Source organism: Protopterus annectens, chromosome 13.part0 (genome assembly GCF_019279795.1).
Source record: "Protopterus annectens isolate FY-2018-M chromosome 13.part0, PAN1.0, whole genome shotgun sequence".
Taxonomy (NCBI): domain Eukaryota; kingdom Metazoa; phylum Chordata; order Ceratodontiformes; family Protopteridae; genus Protopterus; species Protopterus annectens.
The window spans coordinates 1137685721-1137708482 of record NC_056747.1 but is presented as its reverse complement, the minus strand read 5'-3'; the positions used below and the strand labels follow the sequence as shown (position 1 = coordinate 1137708482).

Here is a 22762-nt window from a genome sequence, read left to right as displayed (position 1 = left end):
CATGCATAACAGTTAGCACTGCAATTATCTGCACAAGGCCCTGTCAAAGACAGCACTGTACATAGGGCAGTACAAGACGACTGCCAGGAGAACATGCTGGACAGATCCAGACAGTATTAACCACACATACACATAGCTCATTGACCCTTGCATATTGTGGACAGGCAACATGTTTTCATATGTATTGGTACAGCCCTGCCAATGTGTGCTATGCCACTATTTCCATGCAAACATATATGTTACTGCATTTGTGTGGCTATATGGCGGGGGGGGGGGCACACCTGCCCACTGTACACATTTGTGTGCTATACCTGGTGCAGTGTGAGTTGCAAGAGTTCCATATTAGTGATGTCTACTTCATTTCTCCTTTATTGAGCTGTTGCCCTTTCTTTCTTTTTTATATCGCTTTCCATTTTCAGCTATGGAGCCACCTGCCAGCTGTATTATTCTGTGCTTTTACCTGGCCCATTGTGAGCTGCAAGAGTCCCATATTAGTGATTTCTACTTTATTTATCCTTTATTGTGCTGTTGCCCTTTATTTATTTTTTTTACAACTCCTCCCATTTTCAACCATGCAGCCATGTGTCAGCTGTATTATTGAGTGCTTTCAATGGCCCATTGTGAGTCGCAGTATCCCATATTAGTGTTTTTACAGCATTTCCCTTGTTCTGCTATTTCCTTTTTCTTTTCCTATATCCTGTCTGTTTAAGCCCCGGCAAGCTGCCCACACCCATTTAGCTAGTGTAAACAGCAAGAAATGGCCCTCCCCTAGGTGCGAATATGCTCCTCATTTCATGGAATAAGTACATACAGCCTCAGACACACCCCCTCGCTTAGCTGTGTTTAGCTAAGCACAAACCCAGCCAACGGAGCTCCAGTTTGCTTACAGCAAGGATGGCACACCCCCTTTTCATGTTATTTTCCCCACCATCCCATTTGCATGGCGCTGCCCTAATCTTAAACGTCTGAGATCGGACAAAAAAAAATTTGTTTGGAGTTTTATGGTCTGTGTTCTCCACGTTTTGTTTGGAGTTTTATGGTCTGTGTTCTCCACGTTTTGTTTGGTCAGAAAAAATAAACATTTATTTTTATAAAAATTTGCTACTTTCCCATGCCAATGGCCATATATTTGGACATTGGCATGGCCAACCACTTTAATACATGCTTTTATTGGAGCTGTCATGGCTCCGTTTTCTTTTTTGCAACCGAATGCATTTCTGCACCTTACACTGTTCCTGCACGCAGACCTGCCTACCTCCTGGATTGCTAAATTAGCTCATTTGCATGGTTTTCACCAGCAAATGAGCTGATTAGCATACTCCATGGCTTTTTGTGCATGAACAGTATAAGGTTTCTTGTGCATGTGAAAACGGCACATTCATGAATTGCTCGGCGGCCATATTCCATGCAAGAGCAGCTACACTGTTCTTGCATGGAATAATTTGCTTAGTGAATCCCGGGGATTAACTTTTGGCCATAAAAAAGTGCACTGGCTATCTTTAAATAAAAATAAATTTCACACGGTTCTAGTAAAGGCATTAAAATATTAAGGATGCTAGGGAGGCTGCTATCACTTGTTCACGTCCCATAATTTCACACTTTATTTTACACTGAACTGCTTGCCATTGTACCTTTAAATTTTGCATTTCCCTCAGCAAAGAATGCTCAGAACTCTCAAGATTATTTTTTTTTCTTTTGCACCTACAGACAGCTTGTCTCCATGTAAAAATAGTCAGCAATGAAGATTTGTAAGTTTCACTCAGAACAGAAAGTACATCAGCCTTCACCTGCAGATTTCTTGACTCCCACTGAACATTTTTTCTAATTTAGCCACGGTGGTACGGCGGTAGCGTTGTTACCTCACAGCAAGAGGTTCTCCCGTTCAATTCTCGGCCGGGCTTGGGAGTGCCTTCTGTGTGGAGTCTGCATGTCCTCCCCGTGGTTGGGTAGCGTTCGAAAGACATGCATGCGAAAATGGGTGTTCCTTCGTTAAAGGTTGGGTGTCGAGCTGGCACCTCGGTGTTTCATAAAAAATCTACTGCCAATCATTAGCGGGCCGAAGTTCCGCTGTGGCGACCCCTTACCAGGAAAAGCCGAAAGACCACCACCAACAACAACAACTGAACATTTTCTAAAAGAAAAAAAAAACATCTCAGTATCTTTGCAGATGTGAAAAACTTGGCATTTTTCATGACTCATCAGTTTGTCTTATCTTTGAAGCCTACTTGCTTATATAAAAACACTTTGTTTATAACTTAAGCCAAGTGCATTCATTTAGACATTCACCCTTTAAAAATAAGAGAACATATCTTAGTTATACATATAATCAGTGCACTTTTACACCCCGCCTCACCTCAGCAGCCCACAGCATGTTAACATTAAACTTGCTTTTGTCTAGGCTTGCTTCTCTTGTTATACTGTAAAGTCTTTATTTCCTAAATTAAAAAAAAGTACTTATTTGATGTTATTATTTTCATTCATTTCTGAACTGATGGGCTCTGGATCTTACCTAGGATCTGGCTTGGCCACATTTACTAGACTTTTGTTTCCAACACTTGAGCTCCTCTCTTTACCAGCAATGCCCTGGTCACCCCATAATACCTCAGAACTTGTTTGCTGCCTTATCACTACAGATGAGGATCCTCCTCACAGAGCTTTGGGGTGTAGTTTTAATTTAAGTGAGTGCAATTTCCTTTGAAATTTACTTAGATTTATCTATTCTAATCACATCTTCCTCCCTTACCTTCGTTTTTCAGATTCTGTCACGTCAGAATTACAGTTTACTTTTTCTTCTACTTCTACCTTTGGTTGTACTCCATACCATTACTGGTACTTTCCTTCTTCTTTCGCTCTGTTTCTTCTTACCCTCTAGAAAGTAATTTATTCTTATATATATATATATATATATATATATATATATATATATATATATATATATGTATATCTTACATTTTTTCTTTCTTTATTAGTATTATTGTGGCTGTGTCTGACAAGCCCACTGAGTTTAAGAAACATACTTCCTGTGGGCACAAGATCCCTAATTTTTATGCCCACAGGGAATGTACTTATTGTCTGAATGCATTCCATTTAAATACCGAATATTCAGTTTGTGCTGGATTCAGTTCAAGGGCCCTTAGTGACTGATGTAACAAACTGTTTCAAAAGGGTTTGTTACCCGCCTCTTCTTCTTTTTCAGGTGCTCAACCCCCACAGAAAAGCTTAAGGCATCTTTGGAGGCAAAAGAATTGAGGAAGTACTCTTCCACCCTCTCTCCAAAGACAGCTTTAACTTCTGAGCGTCCTGAAAAATTACAGAAGATGGATCTGACTCTCTTAGATCCGAAGTGGAAACAGCAGGATCTGATACCTTTAGATCTGACACTTACCTAGTCTAAGTCTCCAAGGATCCAGTCCCCAGGGTCCTCTCTGGATCCTGTCTGTCCTTTACTTCATTCTCCCTTCCTACAAGAGACTCTGAGGAGACAGTCTTTTCCCTAATCAACTACTTCCTCCATCAGGTCTTCCAGGAGCCTTTCTGAAGCCAAAGTGGCTAGGATGATGAAGAAGTTCCTCAGAGCTCAGTTTCAGATGGAGGTTATCCCAGCTTCTCATCCCAGCTTCTTCTCCCATCAGATCAATGAGCCTCCCTTCTGTTTCCCACACCACAATTTCTCCTTCTCTTATCTGACAGGTGATTTCTGAGCCTTTGAATCCAAGAACCCTGAGACTGTTGGAGTCAGATCAAAAGACAGGTAGGACTTTGATTCCAACTGCATCCCTGACTTGTCCAGGTCCATTTCCCTAGGACCAGGACAAATCTTGTAGCTGAAGCATCATCAACGGATCTGGGGAGACTTAGTTCTACTCCGAGTTTGTCAGAGCCATGTCTGTCCCTTGGGCCTTCAGCGTTGGGACAGCTCAGGTTCAACTGCAGGGTTGAGGCATGGTGGCATCTGGGGCCTCAGCACTGGTGCGGACAGTTAAGACTTCTCAAGGTCCTTCTGCTTTTGAGGTGTTGGAAAGGGTCTTCTCTCATCTGATAGACATGGCTAGACTTTCTTCTTTGGATCCTACAGCCCTGCCGCCATCAAATCTGAACTCTGATCCTCACAGACCTATCACACAGGGACAGCTGGCTATTTCAAGCATCCAGACAGTCCCCCTGAAGCACTTTTCCATCTCTTCGGACACCTGTCAGTTCCCTGCAAAAGAACATTCAAGAGGGGGCACACAGACTCTCCTCAGAAGTCTTGCACTGAAGACATTGACTTCTACGAAGGGGAGAGGATGCCAAGATCTTCAGCTGATGATGTCTCCTTTGGAGCCATCTTAGAAATCCTAAGGCAGAAAGGTGGATGGTCCTCTGATACCCCTTTCCAGGAGGAGTAAGTGTTCCTGGAAGCTTTTGGGTTCAGCCCATCTATGTCTTGGGTAACTCCATCAGCTGATAAGCTTATAGAGCTAGTGAGATCTGGAGGTGTTGGATATGACTATTTCCACTTCGGACCTGGGGGAATCAGATTTGAATTCTTCTATACTTTGGCAGGAGGCTGTGAATTCCAAGCTGACTTTGGAAAGCAGGTGGGAGACCGCTTCCTCAATTCATTTGCATCTGAAGAGACCTTAAGTGTTTGAGCCCCTGAAAAAAACAAGAAGCAGAAGAAGAAGAAGATGCTGGTAACAAACCCTACAGGACCAGTTTGTTACGTTGGTTGCTACAGGCCCTAGAAGTGAATCCAGCACAAACTGAACATTCAGTGTTTAAATGGGACACTCCATGTGGCATCAAAATTAGGGAATGTGTGTCCACAGGAAGTGCATTTCTTAAACCCAGTGGGTTTGCTAGCCACAGCCACAATAATACTAATAAAGAAAGAAAGAAAATATTTAAGCTACACACATATATATTTGTTTTTTTGGAAAACTATCAACAATACTAGGGGAAAGGAATTATCCTCTAAAGGGTAGGAAGAAGCAGACAGAAAGAAGAAGGAGGGTACCAACAATAGTGCATAGAACTACCAAAGGTCGAAATAGAAGAGAATATAAACTGTAACCATAATGCAACATAATCAAAAAAAAATAAGGGAAGGGAGGGAGATGTGATTAGAATAGATAAAGCTATAAGAACATTTCAAAAGAAATTGCACTCACTGTAACTAAATTTACACCCTGCAGCTCTGCAAGAAGGATCCATGTCTGTAGCAGTAAGGCAGCAAACGAGATCTAAGCATAACTCTCAACTGTACAGATTTCTGCAGAATGTCCAGATTTTTGCTTCATGTTTTTCATCTGTTTCGCATAAAATTTCTGATTTTCTGGATTTTTGTGTCAAATCAGTGAAGATCGAATTCATTAAATAATGACAGTCATTTGAGTTTCAGACTTCATACCCTTCAGAAAATGCATGGTAACACAAGACCGTTTATTCTAACAACTTGTTAAGTTTATAAGAGCAATATTTAAAATTTGTCTCTATTTTTGGGGCTTTGTACCCCCATTATTTTGACTTTATCTAGATTTTTCGTGCTATGAGGTTGAGACCTATGGTATCACAGGGTGACCGAGGCATTATGGGTTAAGGGAGGAGCTCGCCAGTTGGATCTGAGAGTCTGGTAAATGCGGCCGAGCCAGATCCAAAGTCAGAGCCAAGACACATTAGTTGAAGAATGAAAGAAAAGGACAACATTAAAATCAGGATGTATGCCCTATGTGTAATGCATGTCCAAACGTGGATCACTGGATAGCTCACTGGCTTTCTGAAATAACTCACACTGTTAAAGTCAAGAGTATTTGCTGTATACAGAAAAACAGCACTAGAGGTTTCCTACAAAGCTCTGTACTTGGTTACTCTTCTTTGGCATATACGTCTTTGACCTGAAAGCTGATATGAAGGAACAATGGCTAATCATGTTTTCTGATGACAGAAAATGAATTCTGAAAAACAAAATCAAATGAATGAATCAAAAATAATGCAGCATAATGTCATTAAAGTTATAACCAAGTGAAGACCATGCAGTAGTTCTTTCACAAATTTCAAAAGTTAATGGATAGATACTGGGAATACAATATATCTATGCTGAGTGTAACATTTTGGCCAAAAAATATGTAAGCAGCTGGAATAAAAAACACAATAACAATGTTTGGCTACATGCATCACCACCAAAGAGATTGCCAAATTAGCTGTGCAGGCTGTTGCAGTTTGTACTACATGGCAACTGGTCAGCAAGGGCAGGACCAATCACAGTAGTTATATAAGGGGCATGAAAGGGTGATGCCCTCTGTGCTTTAGGTATACCTCTGGCTGGGCAGTGACTTGTCCATAAAAATGTGGCCATTTTACCCCAGGATCAGAATAATAGAAGAAAATAAAAATATCTAAGAGACTGTCCCTCTCTCTCAGACAGGGGACACTCTAATAGCCAGGAAATGAAGGGTCAATGCAGGGGGAAGCACACAAAAATGTTTTATTTTTCACTACCTTGAAATAGTGGTAACTAAGAGGTAAGAATATTAAGCGAGGATACAAAAGGTAAAAACCTCTGTATTTGCTGTGCATGTGAGGAGCTTTGTCCTCCTTCAACAAAAAGTTATTTGACTTTCATTTGAGTCTGTGGTCTTGGAGTTCCATGATTTGGATTCTGAGTTTGAGAAACATGTCCCATATTTGGAGGTGGCATGACTTTGGCATAGTGCACACTCAGTGCTGTTACTCTAAGGACATAAAACAAAAACACAGAAGAGACTCAGCAGCTCATTACAGCCTTATTCTTTAAATTTGCACTGTGATATGGAGAACCTGAAATTATTCTGGATTACCTTTAGAATGGGAAGCATCTTTTTCTGCAGCCTTACCATAATGCAAAAGGCTGCATGGCACCAACTTCAGTAAAGCTCCAATAAAGCTAAATGATACAGAGAGGAAACAGGCATCAGAGAAACACTTACTCAGAAATTCTAGTTGTTGATTATACACAAGTGGATAATTTTCTGAGGTTGGGAGACAGTTGCACAGGGTTTCAGTGTCAGGAAGACACCTACTGTACCTGGGTTCTCCTTTCTGCCTCAGCATCTGTGTTTGACACGATCACTCTGTGCACCAGCCCTAGGCTGTCACCACCTCCCAAACTGGCAGGGCTGTCTGCTGGATCATTGAAGTTGGAGACGGAGAGGGGAAGGGTCCACTCTTTCATCACTGCTGCCTCTGGAAGGCTTGCTTGTTTGGATTACTGCTTGGATGAGTTATGACCCAGTGCCCTACATACTGGATGATGTAGATATCAGGGTAGTCAATTGAAGTTGTGAGGGGACCTGACCCTATTTCCATGGTGATGTATACCTCTATAGTTGTACCCATCACAGAAAATGGCTAATATCATTTGTCATTTGGCTCCTGTTTCACACCAGATATCATGACATCACTGCACCTCCAGAACACTGTCACACTCTCCCTCCTTCCCTGACAGAGGCAAGCAGATGTCATTTATCACTCCTCATTCAGCCCTCATTGTTTTCCTCATTTCGATAGGACATTAATGAAATTCAAGTCATTTGGGTCATAGAGTTCATCTATACAGCTGACTTGTATACTAGTGGAAAGTTGCCAAACAGGCCACACTAAACGCTGGAGGACCAAGGAGAAGAACAGCTGATGGTGAACCTGTTTTTATTTTTAATGAAATACTATGCATTCTGAAAACACAGAAAATAGTCCAGGTTACACACGAGACACAGATTTGCATTATGTACCTGGTTACAACTTGTCCTTAACAGATACAGTCAGAGTAAGCTCAAAAGAGTCTAAATGTCTCAGAGGTGAGGTCATATGTTCTGCAAGGACACTACAATCTAGATAAAAAGACATTGCAGTAATGAAATACCAGTGTTAGAGTGTTGTGTAAAGTGTAGTGGATGCTCAGGTGAGAAATCTAGAACAGAAGAAAAAAAATCAGCACTATCTGCTGTCACTTACAGGTGTGCTTTGCAGAAGGCTTTTTGGAGTTGTTTTCGTTTTTGCACCATATGGTCATTCCATCCTCCTGCAGCTTTAAAACTCTATCCTTCTGCCAGTGACTGGACTTGATCTTAAGCATCTCAACACCCTTAAGCATGGCTTTGATGTCTTTGTCATCTGTCAGGCCTGATATATAACAAGAAAAAACACAAATGCTGTTAGCACAAACATATTTACTCCATAAAATCTCTTGGAGAATAAATAACCATTAAGAGATATCACAAATAAAGACAAAAAACGTTTCTTCCTTTAATTCCCATTATTTTACTACCCTAGCACATAGCTTCTTGTGGTTCTGCACATAGCTGTGTTTGTTGCCCTTCCTCTCACATCTTATTGGCCCACTGCATTCATCTATCATTACAAATCAGTAGTCATATACTTCACCCTCTAACTTCTTCTATAATGTGAACCATTTTGGACAATTTTGAGGGTGCCAAGCATAAATTCTACACATTTCTGAGGATGCAAGACACATTACCTGCAAACTCTTTCCTAAAGCTGTTAGAAAGCTCTTTATTAGTATATTGACTTGATTGTCGTAGCTGATTACTTATCAGCAAGTAACATTTCCTTTTTGTGTTGATGCTGTTTGGTGCCCTTGCATCAAAGCCTATTCTGCAGCCACCAAACACACTTTCTATTTTTTTTTGTGAAATGAAAGTTGAGCTTGTTCAGGGTGTTTAAACAATTTGCTTTGCACTTCCCCATGTTAACACTTGGAGTGGTGGCATTTGAGCAGTTTCACTACTGAAGGACATCCTCTAAAGCAAACTGACACTGCCGGCTGGGATTGGCTTCTGCTCCCTGGCAATACTGAATACAACAAAAGCAGATAGCGGAAAATAAATGGATAAATGAATGCATAACAGGCAGACAGACAGACAAGATAGATCCTTCTCAACTACGCCTATTGTACAAATACAACAGTCTGACACTTTCTTCTCTGGGATATGGGGAGAGGCTTCCACTGACATAACAGCATCTTATCCATGTAGCTTCACCTGACAAAAAAAATCTAGTTCTGAGTTCTCTGTTGATATGACTTTTTCAGATAATATATGTTGCACTAAAGACTGAGGAACAGAAACCATCAAAGCTTGGTAGCTACAACTACCCACAAAAAACTCTCTAGAATCATCTTACATTTAAACTGCAAAAACATAAATAGGTAAAAATTATCAGTAAAGACAAACTGACAAACTCTGTATAAGAACTGATACATCATGCATGTATTAAAACATAAGAATATAAATGTGCTCTGAGTGCTGTGTTAAATGTATGAATGAAAGGCAACCTTTAAACCAGGGAGATGTACAGCTGTACAGAGTAGGGCAACAACAACAAATAATACAGAAATGTACATCTGTAGAGTGACTTGTGGTACCTTCAGCTAAACCTGCACTGCTGAGTGAAGAGACCAAGGGAAATGCACATCTGAAGGATGTTTTGCATCCAGCTTGCGCCCTGTACCTGATGTCATATCTCCTACCATTTTCAAGGAAAGTATCAAGACTTGTATTATGATTTTTGGCTACCTAACCTTCCACTCCATTCCATTTAGGGATATTCCTGACAGTTATGCCCAGTAGCAGTTGAACACTTCAAAGCAACAGGAAGTTGTATGAAAAGCAACTGAATGGGTAGGGCTAACTGAAAAGGGACATTATGGTAAGAAAATAATTATTTAACTGTAATCAAACAACAGCTGAGGTCAGTTACTTTTATCTGTAGACTGCCTCAATACCCACCCATTCTACCCATTTTATTGACAATACACACCTCTGGTATCTTGCAAACAAAGTAATAGTCACAGTAATCTACTTCAACTTGTTTTATTCAAAAACACACTACTCTTGCCTTTCCAGACCAAAGACTGTTTGACTGTGATCATATGACAGCAGGGGTCAGTCATTTGTATCCAAAAACTGCCTTCAGGCATACCAAATAAAGATATTTTATTGACTGTGTATTAAAATTTGGATGTCTTACGGTGGTCAGATGGATGGATCAGTATCTAAATAATGGCGACAGTAATGTGTTTTATATAGCTACAGTCAGATTCTTATGCATACATGTGTATATGCACACACACACACACACACACACACACACACACACACACACACACACACACACACACACACACACACACACACAGAATTACAGTTAAGTTAATGACTGCGTACATCGCAACTGTCTCACTGTGATGACATGAATGAATTATCACATAAATAATGGCCACAGTAATGTATTTGAGCTCATTACTGTCAGATACATAAAGTGAAACACACTGCAATACTCTTGTGTACACACACACACACACACACACACACACACACACACACACACACACACACACACACGTGCCCAGCAATTACAACCACTTTATTGACTCTACACCTCAGATTAAAAAACACAAAGAACCCACCCAAAGGAGCGGAAACACAGAACTGACTAAATAAAATAAAAAACGCCACCAAAACCAGTACAGAATCGGTAAACACTTAACAGTACTTAACTTAAAGTAATCTGATGAAGCCCTGGGAGCTACAGGGTGAAAGCGCTTAGTTTTGTTATTCAATAAAGTCTGTTAAGTGTTTACCAATTCTGTATGGGTTTTGGTGGTGTTTTTTATTTTATTTAGTCAGTTCTACATCTCAGATGTCTGGTTGTGATGAAATGAATGAGTGAATAAATACAGAAATAATGGCCACAGATCTGCATTAGGCATAAAGCTGATAGCAGCAAGGAATCCAAAGATGTACAAAACTTCACACACAAGAAGCATTTTTCTGTCCAGAAGGTGTTGCATATAAGCAGTAAGACATGACAAGGAGTGTGTTACTGTATAATGCCATCACTCCTAGGGTAAGTCAAAACACAAAACAAAGCCAAACTCTTTTATCTCCCAAGAGTGAGGTTATAACACAAAAATGTTAGTGTTCTTACCCCATGGGTCATTTCTAATATAATAATAAAGTTGCTGTTTCTTTGGTTGATATAGATACAGTAATGTTAGTGTTGAATATCAACACTTCTAGTGAGGTTCACTAACCAGTTAGAATTCTTGACTTGTAATGTCCATTGTTTAATGTGGAATAATATACTGTTAGGGGAACCTTTTGTCCCAGCATAACTATGAGTAGAATAGCTGACAGGTGCTAAAGCCAAATGGGAGTGGTATCTCTAGCAGTCTGATATAGCACCCCCAATGGCACTGCACATCAACACTCTTTGCAAATAAAAGCAAATAGCATCCTACCCTCTTCTTCAACTCCTTCTTCTCTCCCTAGATACCTACTTGAAAGTAAATTTAGTTTCTATTTTACAGGTCGGCACAGATTGCAAACACTGCATACAACTGTGTATTTTTTCTACAATGTAAAGGAAGCATTAGTTTCTCTAATTACCTGCTTAATCAAAATTGGGGATGCAGGGGAGGAGATAGAGCTGATTCTGGCACTCAGAAGATACACACCAGAGATATACTAAACATGAAATACGAAGCACTGTGAGGTGGAGATAGTCTGGCACTCAGCAGATACACACCAAAGAGATGTACCAAATGTGAAAATGAAACACTGTGAGGCAAACGGCACTCAGCAGATACACACCAAAGAGATGTACCAAACGTGAAAACCAAGCACTGTGAGGCAACAACGCTAAGTGAAAGGAAACAGCATCTGTAAAACGTGTTTGAAATGCTTTCTGCATATCAATGTGTTATACTGGCAGCTCCATTCTCCTGAAGTTTTTCCTTTGACTGAGTCCCCCCCACCTTCAAATTGGAACTGTTTCTTTATTTTCTTTCATGATGTCTATCTCTCACTATCCAGCAATCCTCTCTCTTTCTTAATTACTGGGTCTATTTCTTTCTATATGTGGCAAGGCTGCCTGCTTCAGCTGGAAAGTAAGCTGTTTTAGCTGACTACTGTGAGGTCCGATTAATATGATGTCATATTTGATGCTAATGATGGAGAGATACAGCCCATGTACATGATACATAAAATCCACACTTCTCAGTGGCTAACAAGATGTTACAGCATGAAGTTATTCTCCTATACCTAATGCCAGTTAGAACTATATAACTTCCATTAATGATGGTATATAGACCGCCTGACAGCCTGCATCTAAGCCTTTTTTTTCCTCACTTTTATACTGCATGAATAGATTCATACCAGTTGTAAAAGGCAACAGTCACATGAAAACAAAAGTGGAATCTCTTTCTGTGGCCACAGCCACACTTACACCATGGAATGCTTTCTTCCCTTGATTTTTCTAAATAATTAATTAATTTTAATTATTTCCTGTAGGCTGTTGTGCATGTTTTTCCTGATGTTTTTATTATTTATAGTAAGTTTATTGTAATCCTGCTGGAGGCTGTGACAATGTGAGATATTTCCAGCTATGCCAGGAGAAGTAGGACAGTGGATATGTAATGTATGTGAGCACAACTAGCTGGAATTTTGTAAAGGATTATATGTTACTTGAATATCAAACTGATTTGTACAGATGCTTGTGTTGAAAATGTATTTGTAAAGTTGCTTGTGTTAAAAATGTATCAACAGCGTGTCTTGGTGGGTACAGGAAGAAATATACATGTATTATTGTAACTGCTGAAATACATATATTATAACAGAAGATGCTTGAAGAGAAGAGGTTAATCTCAATCCACCTAACTTTTGGAAAATAGTAAAAATTAAATTACTTAATTTAGGCCATAAAACTGTATCTTACAGTTCTCCATGCAGTCAGAGACAAAAAGTCTGCACTAGGAAGCTTCCTGCTTTGTCATTGGGGTGAACTAATTGCTACTCTGGAAGGGTGGAGGTTTGAAATTGTTTTATGACTTCCAGGATCTGCAGCAGATCTTAGCAAGGCTCTGTGTGTGTATTGGAACTGTTTCTTCATTTTCTTTCATGATGTCTAGCTCTCACTATCCAGCCATCTTCTCTCTTTCTTACTTACTGGGTCTATTTCTTTCTATATGTGGCAAGGCTGCCTGCTTCAGCTGGAAAGTAAGCTGTTTTAGCTGACTACTGTGAGGTCCTATTAATATGATGTCATATTTGATGCTAATGATGGAGAGATACAGCCCATGTACATGATAAATACATAAAATCCACACTTCTCAGTGGCTAACAAGATGTTACAGCATGAAGTTATTCTCCTATACCTAATGCCAGTTAGAACTATATAACTTCCATTAATGATGGTATATAGATTGCCTGACAGCCTGCATCTAAGCCTTTTTTTTCCTCACTTTTATACTGCATGAATAGATTCATACCAGTTGTAAAAGGCAACAGTCACATGAAAACAAAAGTGGAATCTCTTTCTGTGGCCACAGCCACACTTACACCATGGAATGCTTTCTTCCCTTGATTTTTCTAAATAATTAATTAATTTTTAATTATTTCCTGTAGGCTGTTGTGCATGTTTTTCCTGATGTTTTTATTATTTATAGTAAGTTTATTGTAATCCTGCTGGAGGCTGTGACAATGTGAGATATTTCCAGCTATGCCAGGAGAAGTAGGACAGTGGATATGTAATGTATGTGAGCACAACTAGCTGGAATTTTGTAAAGGATTATATGTTACTTGAATAACAAACTGATTTGTACAGATGCTTGTGTTGAAAATGTATTTGTAAAGTTGCTTGTGTTAAAAATGTATCAACAGTGTGTCTTGGTGGGCACAGGAATAAATATACATGTATTATTGTAACTGCTGAAATACATATATTATAACAGAAGATGCTGGAAGAGAAGAGGTTAATCTCAATCCACCTAACTTTTGGAAAATAGTAAAAATTAAATTACTTAATTTGGCCATAAAAACTGTATTTTACAGTTTTCCATGCAGTCAGATACAAAAAGTCTGCACTAGGAAGCTTCCTGCATTGTCATTGGGGTGAACTAATTGCTACTCTGGAAGGGTGGAGGTTTGAAATTGTTTTATGACTTCCAGGATCATCAGCAGATCTTAGCAAGGCTCTGTGTGTGTAATATTGACACATATGTGAAAAATCCTGACAGCTTCTAGCTAATGGGGGGGGGGGCATGGGAATTGGACATCAGATGACTGGAAGTATGTGATGTTATTCTGTAATCCGTCACTAAAAAATATATTTTAATACTAGGTGAGACTGAAGTCTCATGGCCCTCTGTTTTTGTAACCTTACAAAGATGGATCACTCACCTACTTCATCTTGCCTTTCTCTAGCAAGTAACCAGGGAATGATAATTCTTTAGATCAGTTAGGAAAATGTAGTGAGATTAGTTAAGTATTGTTTTTCTGTAACTGTGTGAAACTGTCCACCTGTGTTATTTTTAATATTTCCTGTGACTGAAACTCTGGTGTTTATTGTAAATAGATATTTAGTATTTTCATGTTCTTTTATTATCTATTATTAAATATATTTCAACATTTCATTGTGGCTGGTCTTTTAGAGAATATTTTACTCTCTGAGAGTACTCCTATATATTTGGTGTCCACTCCTGAAATCCTTGCTGTTGGTCAAACTACCATTTGTATTAATATTAATTTCACTCAGTATAAGTGGGTACCCTTGCAAGAGCCTTAGAGTAGCTGGCTTTGGAGTGTTTGGTGGTGGTGTAACTACTTTATAGCCCGGGAAGAAGGAGGCATAGCTAGTAAATCTGTGCCAGCCTTTCTCAGGGGTATGTGTGTGTGTGTGTGTGTGTGTGTGTGTGTGTGTGTGTGTGTGTGTGTGTGTGTGTGTGTGTGTGTGTGCAAATCTCAAAGAGTAAGTGGTCAGCTGCTTGGAGCAGGGGCATGAAGCACTGGTTTCACAGAGAGAGTGGTAGAGAACCTGGGTTGGACACTCAGCAGATGTCTCAACTCTATAGCTGTACCAGTGAGGAGACTTATTGGGGACCTGCAGGGAGACAAACAGAGAAACCCAGACCCAAGACTGAGTGTAAGGGAAATTGTGCTTGATGCAGAGAGCTGCAGCCAGAAATACTGGGTGTATCCACTTTTGTTTCAAGTGAATGTCCCTCTCCAGTGCCAGTGGTGAGGATTAAGGCTCCTTGATTACCTGCCCAGAGTGGGGAAGTCATAGAAGCCATCTGTTTTAATAGGTCGGGGATTACTGATGATACAGTGGTAGTACAAGCAGAGGCAAGTAATTCTTCCTCTTCATTCCAACTGGTCAGTAACAGACAAAAAGGAGTGACATTATGAATTCCATGTGGCAGACTTAAATATCTTGTACAGAAGATATTGTTTTTCTTGGGTCATTCCATCCATGGCATGGGGTTTGTGAAACCCTTGTAACTGAAGCTGGACAGTCAACAACTAAATAAATAAAACAATTGTTTATACCTTTTTCCTTCTTTTGTTATGTAAGAATTGGGCAACAATGTTACAGAAGTAAGTAAGAAACCATGTTTTTCTGCTAAATGAGGAAAAGTTAAGTGAGATGGTGTGACATACATGAAGGACCCACTTAATTTCTGGAGTAAAGGAAGGCACAGCATGGTCACAGTGTGTTTCAGATGGGAAAACAGCAGTCGATTTTTCTGCTCTTGTTTAAAAAAATCTCAGATTCACCTAGTCTGATTGATAGCCATATAATTATAAATATGCATGTTGTGTGCGTGTGTGTGTTTCTGGGGGGGTGGGGGTGGGTCAGTGTCAGCTGGATTGATGAGCTTGGTTTAATTGAAGAATTTACAGTTTTGTATGTCTGTAAGCATTTAAACACATTTTGACAATGTATGATCTATCTAATGAAAGGAGTTTTTTTCTTACTTGAATGAAATAATAATCTGATATATAAGCCTGGAAATCAAACACATAGTAATAATATTGGGGAAGTTTCTAGATATCTGGGGACTTCTTATGAAACACTACTCTTCTTTTCATGAATTCTGCCTGGGTTAGCTTGTATTTTACCATCTCTCAAGGGAGAATGAATTCTGAAAGGTTATTTCCCACTGTAACAGTAACTATTTCTGATAAACTGGGCAGAGTGCAGATTCCTGATTCTAGAAGAGCACTGTAGTTGTAGTTGTCATGAAGATTTGAGTATAAAAAACTGGAGAAAATAATTCAGCAGGTAAAAATTAAGGTGGTAGCACATACCTCTATTATCAGCTCTGCTGAGGATTGTTTATTTCAGAAGGGAATGGTTGTTCACAGACCCAGAGGCAGCATGAAGGTCAGTGTAGTTCACTTATGGTGGGAAATGGATATGTTGTTGTGTACAGTAATTTCCAAAGAGCAGTATGTGGCCCAAATGAAGGTCACATCTTCAAAACGTATGAATGAAATGCCAGCACTGTTGGCATAGATAGATAAAACCTTGAGTTGACGCTTACCCTATTGACAGGGAACAACCAGGCCAGTTGAGAAGCTCTGATTGTCATCCAGCAGCGCTTGTGTGTGTGTGTGTGTGTGTGTGTGTGTGTGTGTGTGTGTGTCACATCTTCAAAACGTATGAATGAAATGCCAGCACTGTTGGCATAGATAGATAAAACCTTGAGTTGACGCTTACCCTATTGACAGGGAACAACCAGGCCAGTTGAGAAGCTCTGATTGTCATCCAGCAGCGCTTGTGTGTGTGTGTGTGTGTGTGTGTGTGTGTGTGTGTGTGTGTGTGTGTGTGTGTGTGTGTGTGTGTGTGTGTGTGTATGTGTGTGTGGGTGCGTGTAATAGCAAAAAAAAAAGAATGAAATAAAAAGTACACAAGTGAGTCAGAGTTGGTGATAATAGGTGTGATCAGACTGAACCATGCTTGTTATTTCACTAGTCATCCATTCAAAGGCTTCAAATATAAACATTTTGATTTATGTATTGTGTCACTGATTCAATATTGAATATATTTATCAAAGAAAAAAGAGGTAATTATGTTATGAAGTGTGCTGCACCAGCATGTCAACTCAGTATTGCACATTGTAAAGTCTTTGGCTACACCCCTGTACACTGCTCTGCAGTTTCAGAATTTCAGTTTGGTTATGCATCAGTGTCTGCACATCTCTGTCAGTGCCTATTGCAATCAATCAATCAATCAATCAATCAATCAATCAATCAATCAATCAATCAATCAATCAATCAATCATTCAATAAAATGTATATCTTATTCAGTGTGTTGGATTTATGCTTATACTGTAGCAAGTTACAAGTGTAATGTTTGCCTGGTTTGTGTCAGGAGATAATTAAGAGTGCGTTCAGTAGATTTTTCAGTTTTGTTGCATACCTAATGCCACCAGAATATAAGCAGTAAATTTATCCTGTATTTCTGATGGGGTGAGGGATGAGGAAGAATTACATTAATTACCATTATCTAGCAACACTACTGAAAGGGCAGGTACTGTAATGCTGTGAAACGGAAGAATTTTGATTGCTAACTAGTTTGTCTATAAATGTATTGTACTCTTTTCCAAATACAGATAAAGTGCGATTCTTTGTAAGAGTAAGACCTGGTTAAATTGCTCTGTGCTTTATATATATTAACATTGTCTACATCTTGTATTGAGTGTCAGCAGTCCTCTGCTGCTGACTGAACTGATGTATGTGTACAGTACTCACACTACTCTCACAACGACAAACACAATGACTGAGTGTGAGCAGTTCTCTGCTGCTGACTGAACTGATGTGTGTGTACAGTACTCACACTACTCTCACAATGACTAACACAATGTGTGTGAGCAGTCCTCTGCTGCTGACTAAACTGATGGGTGTGTACAGTACTCACACTACTCTCACAATGGCTAACACAATGTGTGTGAGTAGTCCTCTGCTGCTGACTAAACTGATGGGTGTGTACAGTACTCACACTACTCTCACAATGATTAACACGATGTGTGTGAGCAGTCCTCTGCTGCTGACTGAACCAACGTGTCTTACAATGACTTACACAATGACTGAGTGTAGTCTCTGGCGAGGAGTAGGAGATGCCTGGTGGAGGCTGTAAGGAGCCAGTCGTCTAAATAAGGAAACACCTGGAATCCTTGACGTCTCAGATGAGAAGCTACCACTGCCATGCATTTGGTGAACACTCGGGGGGCTGTAGTGAGACCAAAGGGCAGGGCTCTGAATTGAAAATGACTGGTTCCCAGCCTGAAGCGGAGAAATCTCCTGGAGCGTTGATTCATTTTGATGTGATAGTATGCATCCTGGAGATCTATAGAGCACATCCAGCTGTCCTGTTCCAAAAGGGGAAGAATGGACTGCAGCGTGACCATCCGGAACTTTGTTTCCTTGACAAACTTGTTCAAGTTGCTGAGATCCAAAATGGGTCTCCAGTCCCCTGTTTTCTTTGGAACCAAAAATAATTTGGAGTAGGTTCCGGATCCTACTTGGTCTGCTGGCACTGGTTGAATGGCTCTTTTTGCGAGCAGCTTTGAAATTTCTAATGCTGCTTGTTCCCTTTGACTGGGTGGAACGTCTGGAAGGGATTTGTTGGACAGCTTCGGAATGAAAAGAAAGGGAATTCTGTAGCCTTCAGAAATGATAGACTGTACCCACTTGTCTTGAGTTAGGGATAGCCAGGCTTTGGGTACAGTGACAACCTTCCCCGACTGCCTCCAAAGGTGGACAGTCGGGCAACACCAGGGATGCTGAAAGGGCTTGTCGGAAAAGGATTCTCGACTGCCCTGATTCTGGGCCCCTCTGCCTCTGGGCGCCTACCATTGTTGTTCCCTCTGCCTCTAGAGGGAATCGACTCTGGCCAGGCAAGTCTCCTTGAGATTGTTTCCGAAACACATCTTTCCCTTCTGACCTTTGGGGTAAGGTCTAGAAGGAGTAGAAAAACGGACCCGACGCAGAAAGAGTTTTGCCATCAGTCTCAGACTCCAGTCAAGGTTTCCTTCACTTGAGGACCAAAGAGGGATGATCCATCAAAGGGGAATTAGTGAAGGATGCCTTAAAGGGCCTGCAAAGTTACAAAGTCGCATCCAGGCGTGCCTACGCAAGGCTACACCTGTACCTGCTGCTCTACTTGCTCCATCAGCCGCATATGAAAGGAGACGATGGAGGAGTTGGTGATAGAATTAAGGGTAGCCAGCTGAGAGTTCATCCCATCCTGAAAACCCACAGCTGTTGTCCTTCAGCATTTCACTCACTTCCTTGAGTAAATCCTCTGAAGTCGAAAATGGCACAGGTAATTCAGCGATTTCATTGTAAAGGTCGCTGACGAGAACATCCGCTTCCCATACCTGTCCATCGACCCAGACTCCTTGTTAGGAGGATGAACAGGTACCAAAGGATCAGCTAGCTCCTTCTTGGTAGCTGCAGCCACCACCATAGCATCAACAGAGACGCCTTGGTCAGAAATTCTTTTGTCTTTGGGGCCGTGATGAACTTAGATGGTCTCCTGGGGGTGGGTTCCACTGAGTCAGGAGCCGCCCAAGCCTTCTTTGCCACCACTTGCATAAGGGAGTCAAAGGGAGGGGACACCCAGGAGGTGGAAGGGTGAGAGCCAAACGCCTCAAGGTACACTGATTCATCCTCTGAAGGGTTGAGGGCTGGCCAATTCCCCCTCTGTTTTAAGATTTCAAGGATGTCTGCAAAGGAGACATCTTCAGAGGGGGAACGAGGGGAACCTTCAGAATCCTCTAAATCAGTGTCAGAGGTGACAGACTCAGGGGAGTCAATGTGCTTCCTCTTACACTGCCTCTTCCTAGGGGGCTCTCCTACAGGATCAGGAGAGGCCTCGGAAGAGGAGGAGATCCCCACAGGGGAAACTTGAGGCGCTGGCTCTCTACGGTCAGGGACAAGAGAGTGAGTAGAAATCACCGGAGGCACCATGGAGGGAAGGGCAGAAGGAGCCGACTGTGGATTAGAACCAGGGTCTAACATGCTCCTCATGACCTCAAAGGCACCCCTGTCAGGCAGAGCCGGAGGTCTCCGTTCTGAAAAACTGAAAACCTCCCCCGGCACCGACAGTGATGGCTCCGAGGCTGATGTCGGAGCCGAACTCACCAGCGCCGAAGCACCGAGAGGGAGAGTGGGGTCGGACAAGGGTCCAATGCCACTCGCCCCCTCGGAGCCGACGAGGGAAGCCCGGTGCCGAGATTCCTCCAAGGAAGAAATCGGAGCCAACGACGGAACCGAAGACAACGGTATCAGTTCCGACACCACCACAGTCTCGGGTCCGAACCGCCCCGGCTCCGAACTCAAAAGAGTCAGAGGAGGAATATTTTGAGTGGTGGGGATAGTCTTCGACTGTTGAGTTGGACTTTGAAGCATTTGGGCTAATGCCTCGGACTTAAGAAGTCGACTCACTACTCTCTGAAGGTCGTGGTCCGATAACCTGGAAGACCTAGAAGAGTGGGATCTATGGCTCCGTTCAGACAGCAAAGGTGATGCTGGAGCCGAATGAACGGAGCCGATAGATGGGGAACGGGACCTCTTCTTAGTTGTCGGCTCCGACAACTTTATCGGAGCCGGCTCAGTTATGTCTTCCTCGACTCCGGTCGGAGCTGAGGACAGCGTAGGTACCTGCATTCGAGATTCATCGGCTCTGGCCGGAGCCGATGTTCGAATGGACTTGGAGCCACCAGAAGTCGGCTCAGAGGCTGGAGCCGAAGGTCTGGAGGGCTTAGAGGGTCTCCCCGAAGACTGAGTGGAGGGACCCTCAGGCTTTAATAAGCCTCTGAGAATTAATTTATTTTTTCACTCCTGCAGGACTCTAGGGCTGAAGCCATGGCAAACAGCACATGAGTCCTGCAGGTGCAAAGGTCCCAGGCAGTAAACACAAGAAGTGTGACCGTCTGTCAGAGACATCTTCTGACAGCACGAGTCACACTTCTTGAAGCCTGAGACCTTTGATTCTTTGGACATGTCCAAAGAGAAAAAGTGTAATCACAAACACACACACACATACCGATTACACTTTAAAAATAATAACTTTAAATTAAAACTTACAAAGTTTAAACTAAAAATTTCCCTACAAAACACAGACACTCCAACTACCAAGGGAGGGAGGAGTGGGCCTAAAGCCCAAGGGAAAGGTTAGATAATTTAGGATAGGAGGCTAATGAAAAAATTAACTAAAAGGGATAAAGGTATTTAACTATATAAAGTTATGAAAGGGAGCTAACTTAAAGGGGTTTTTGACTGACTAAACTTTCAAAATATTTAAACTAACCTGAGCCGGTTGAAAAAAGTACCTCAATCGCGTAGCGGCAAACGAGATCTGAGGAAGTTACCGCCTAGCATTGTCGGATATAGGGGAGCCTCGAGCCGGTGAAACTAGCTCTCGAGCTTTTAGAGTGGCCGAGTCGGAGCCGAGGATCGGCTCCGAACCCATCCAGCAAGAATGAAGGCGAGATTGACAACTTATCATCCATGTTTTTCTGCTAAATGAGGAAAAGTTAAGTGAGATGGTGTGACATACATGAAGAACCCACTTAATTTCTGGAGTGAAGGAAGGCACAGCATGGTCACAGTGTGTTTCAGATGGGAAAACAGCAGTCGTTTTTTTCTGCTCTTGTTTAAAAAAATCTCAGATTCACCTAGTCTGATTGATAGCCATAAAATTATAAATATGCATGGTGTGTGCGTGTGTGTGTTTGTTTGTGGGGGGGGGGGGCAGTGTCAGCTGGATTGATGAGCTTGGTTTCATTGAAGAATTTACAGTTTTGTATGTCTGTAAGCATTTAAACACATTTTGACAACGTATGATCTATCTAATGAAAGGAGTTTTTTTCTTACTTGAATGAAATAATAATCTGATATATAAGCCTGGAAATCAAACACATAGTAATAATATTGGGGAAGTTTCTACATATCTGGGGACTTCTTATGAAACACTACTCTTCTTTTCATGAATTCTGCCTGGGTTAGCTTGTATTTTACCATCTCTCAAGGGAGAATGAATTCTGAAAGGTTATTTCCCACTGTAACAGTAACTATTTTAGATAAACTGGGCAGAGTGCAGATTCCTGATTCTAGAAGAGCACTGTAGTTGTAGTTGTCATGAACATTTAAGTATAAAAAAACTGGAGAAAATAATTCAGCAGGTAAAAATTAAGGTGGTAGCACATGCCTCAATTATCAGCTCTGCTGAGGATTGTTTATTTCAGAATGGAATGGTTGTTTACAGACCCAGAGGCAGCATGAAGGTCAGTGTAGTTCACTTATGGTGGGAAATGGATATGTTGTTGTGTACAATAATTTCCAAAAAGCAGTATGTGGCCCAAATGAAGGTCACATCTTCAAAACGTACGAATGAAATGCCAGCACTGTTGGCATAGATAGATAAAACCCTGAGCTGACTCTTACCCTATTGATAGGGAACGACCAGGCCAGTTGAGAAGCTCTGATTGTCATCCAGCAGCACTTGTGTGTGTGTGTGGGGGGGGGGGGGGGGGGTGGGGAGTGGGAGGTGGGGGTAATAGCAAAAAAAATGAATGAAATAAAAAGTACACAAGTGAGTCAGAGTTGGTGATAATAGGTGTGATCAGACTGAACCATGCTTGTTATTTCACTAGTCATCCATTCAAAGGCTTCAAATATAAACATTTTGATTTATGTACTGTGTCACTGATTCAATATTGAATATATTTATCAAAGAAAAAAGAGGTAATTATGTTATGAAGTGTGCTGCACCAGCATGTCAACTCAATATTGCACATTGTGAGGTTTTTGGCTACACCCCTGTACACTGCTCTGCAGTTTCAGCATTTCAGTTTGGTTATGCATCAGTGTCTGCACAACTCTGTCAGTGCCTATTGCAATCAATCAATCAATCAATCAATCAATCAATCAATCAA

General features: G+C 41.2%; 1 protein-coding gene across 1 annotated transcript in view; it reads right to left on the bottom strand.

Moving 5' to 3' along the window:
* PLCD3 (phospholipase C delta 3) overlaps positions 1–22762 on the bottom strand; it is an 851201-nt gene that overhangs the window by 443238 nt on the left and 385201 nt on the right. The window contains exon 2 of the mRNA XM_044055119.1: positions 7972–8139. Coding sequence (XP_043911054.1) covers positions 7972–8139 — 168 coding nt within the window. The remainder of the gene's footprint in view (positions 1–7971; positions 8140–22762) is intronic.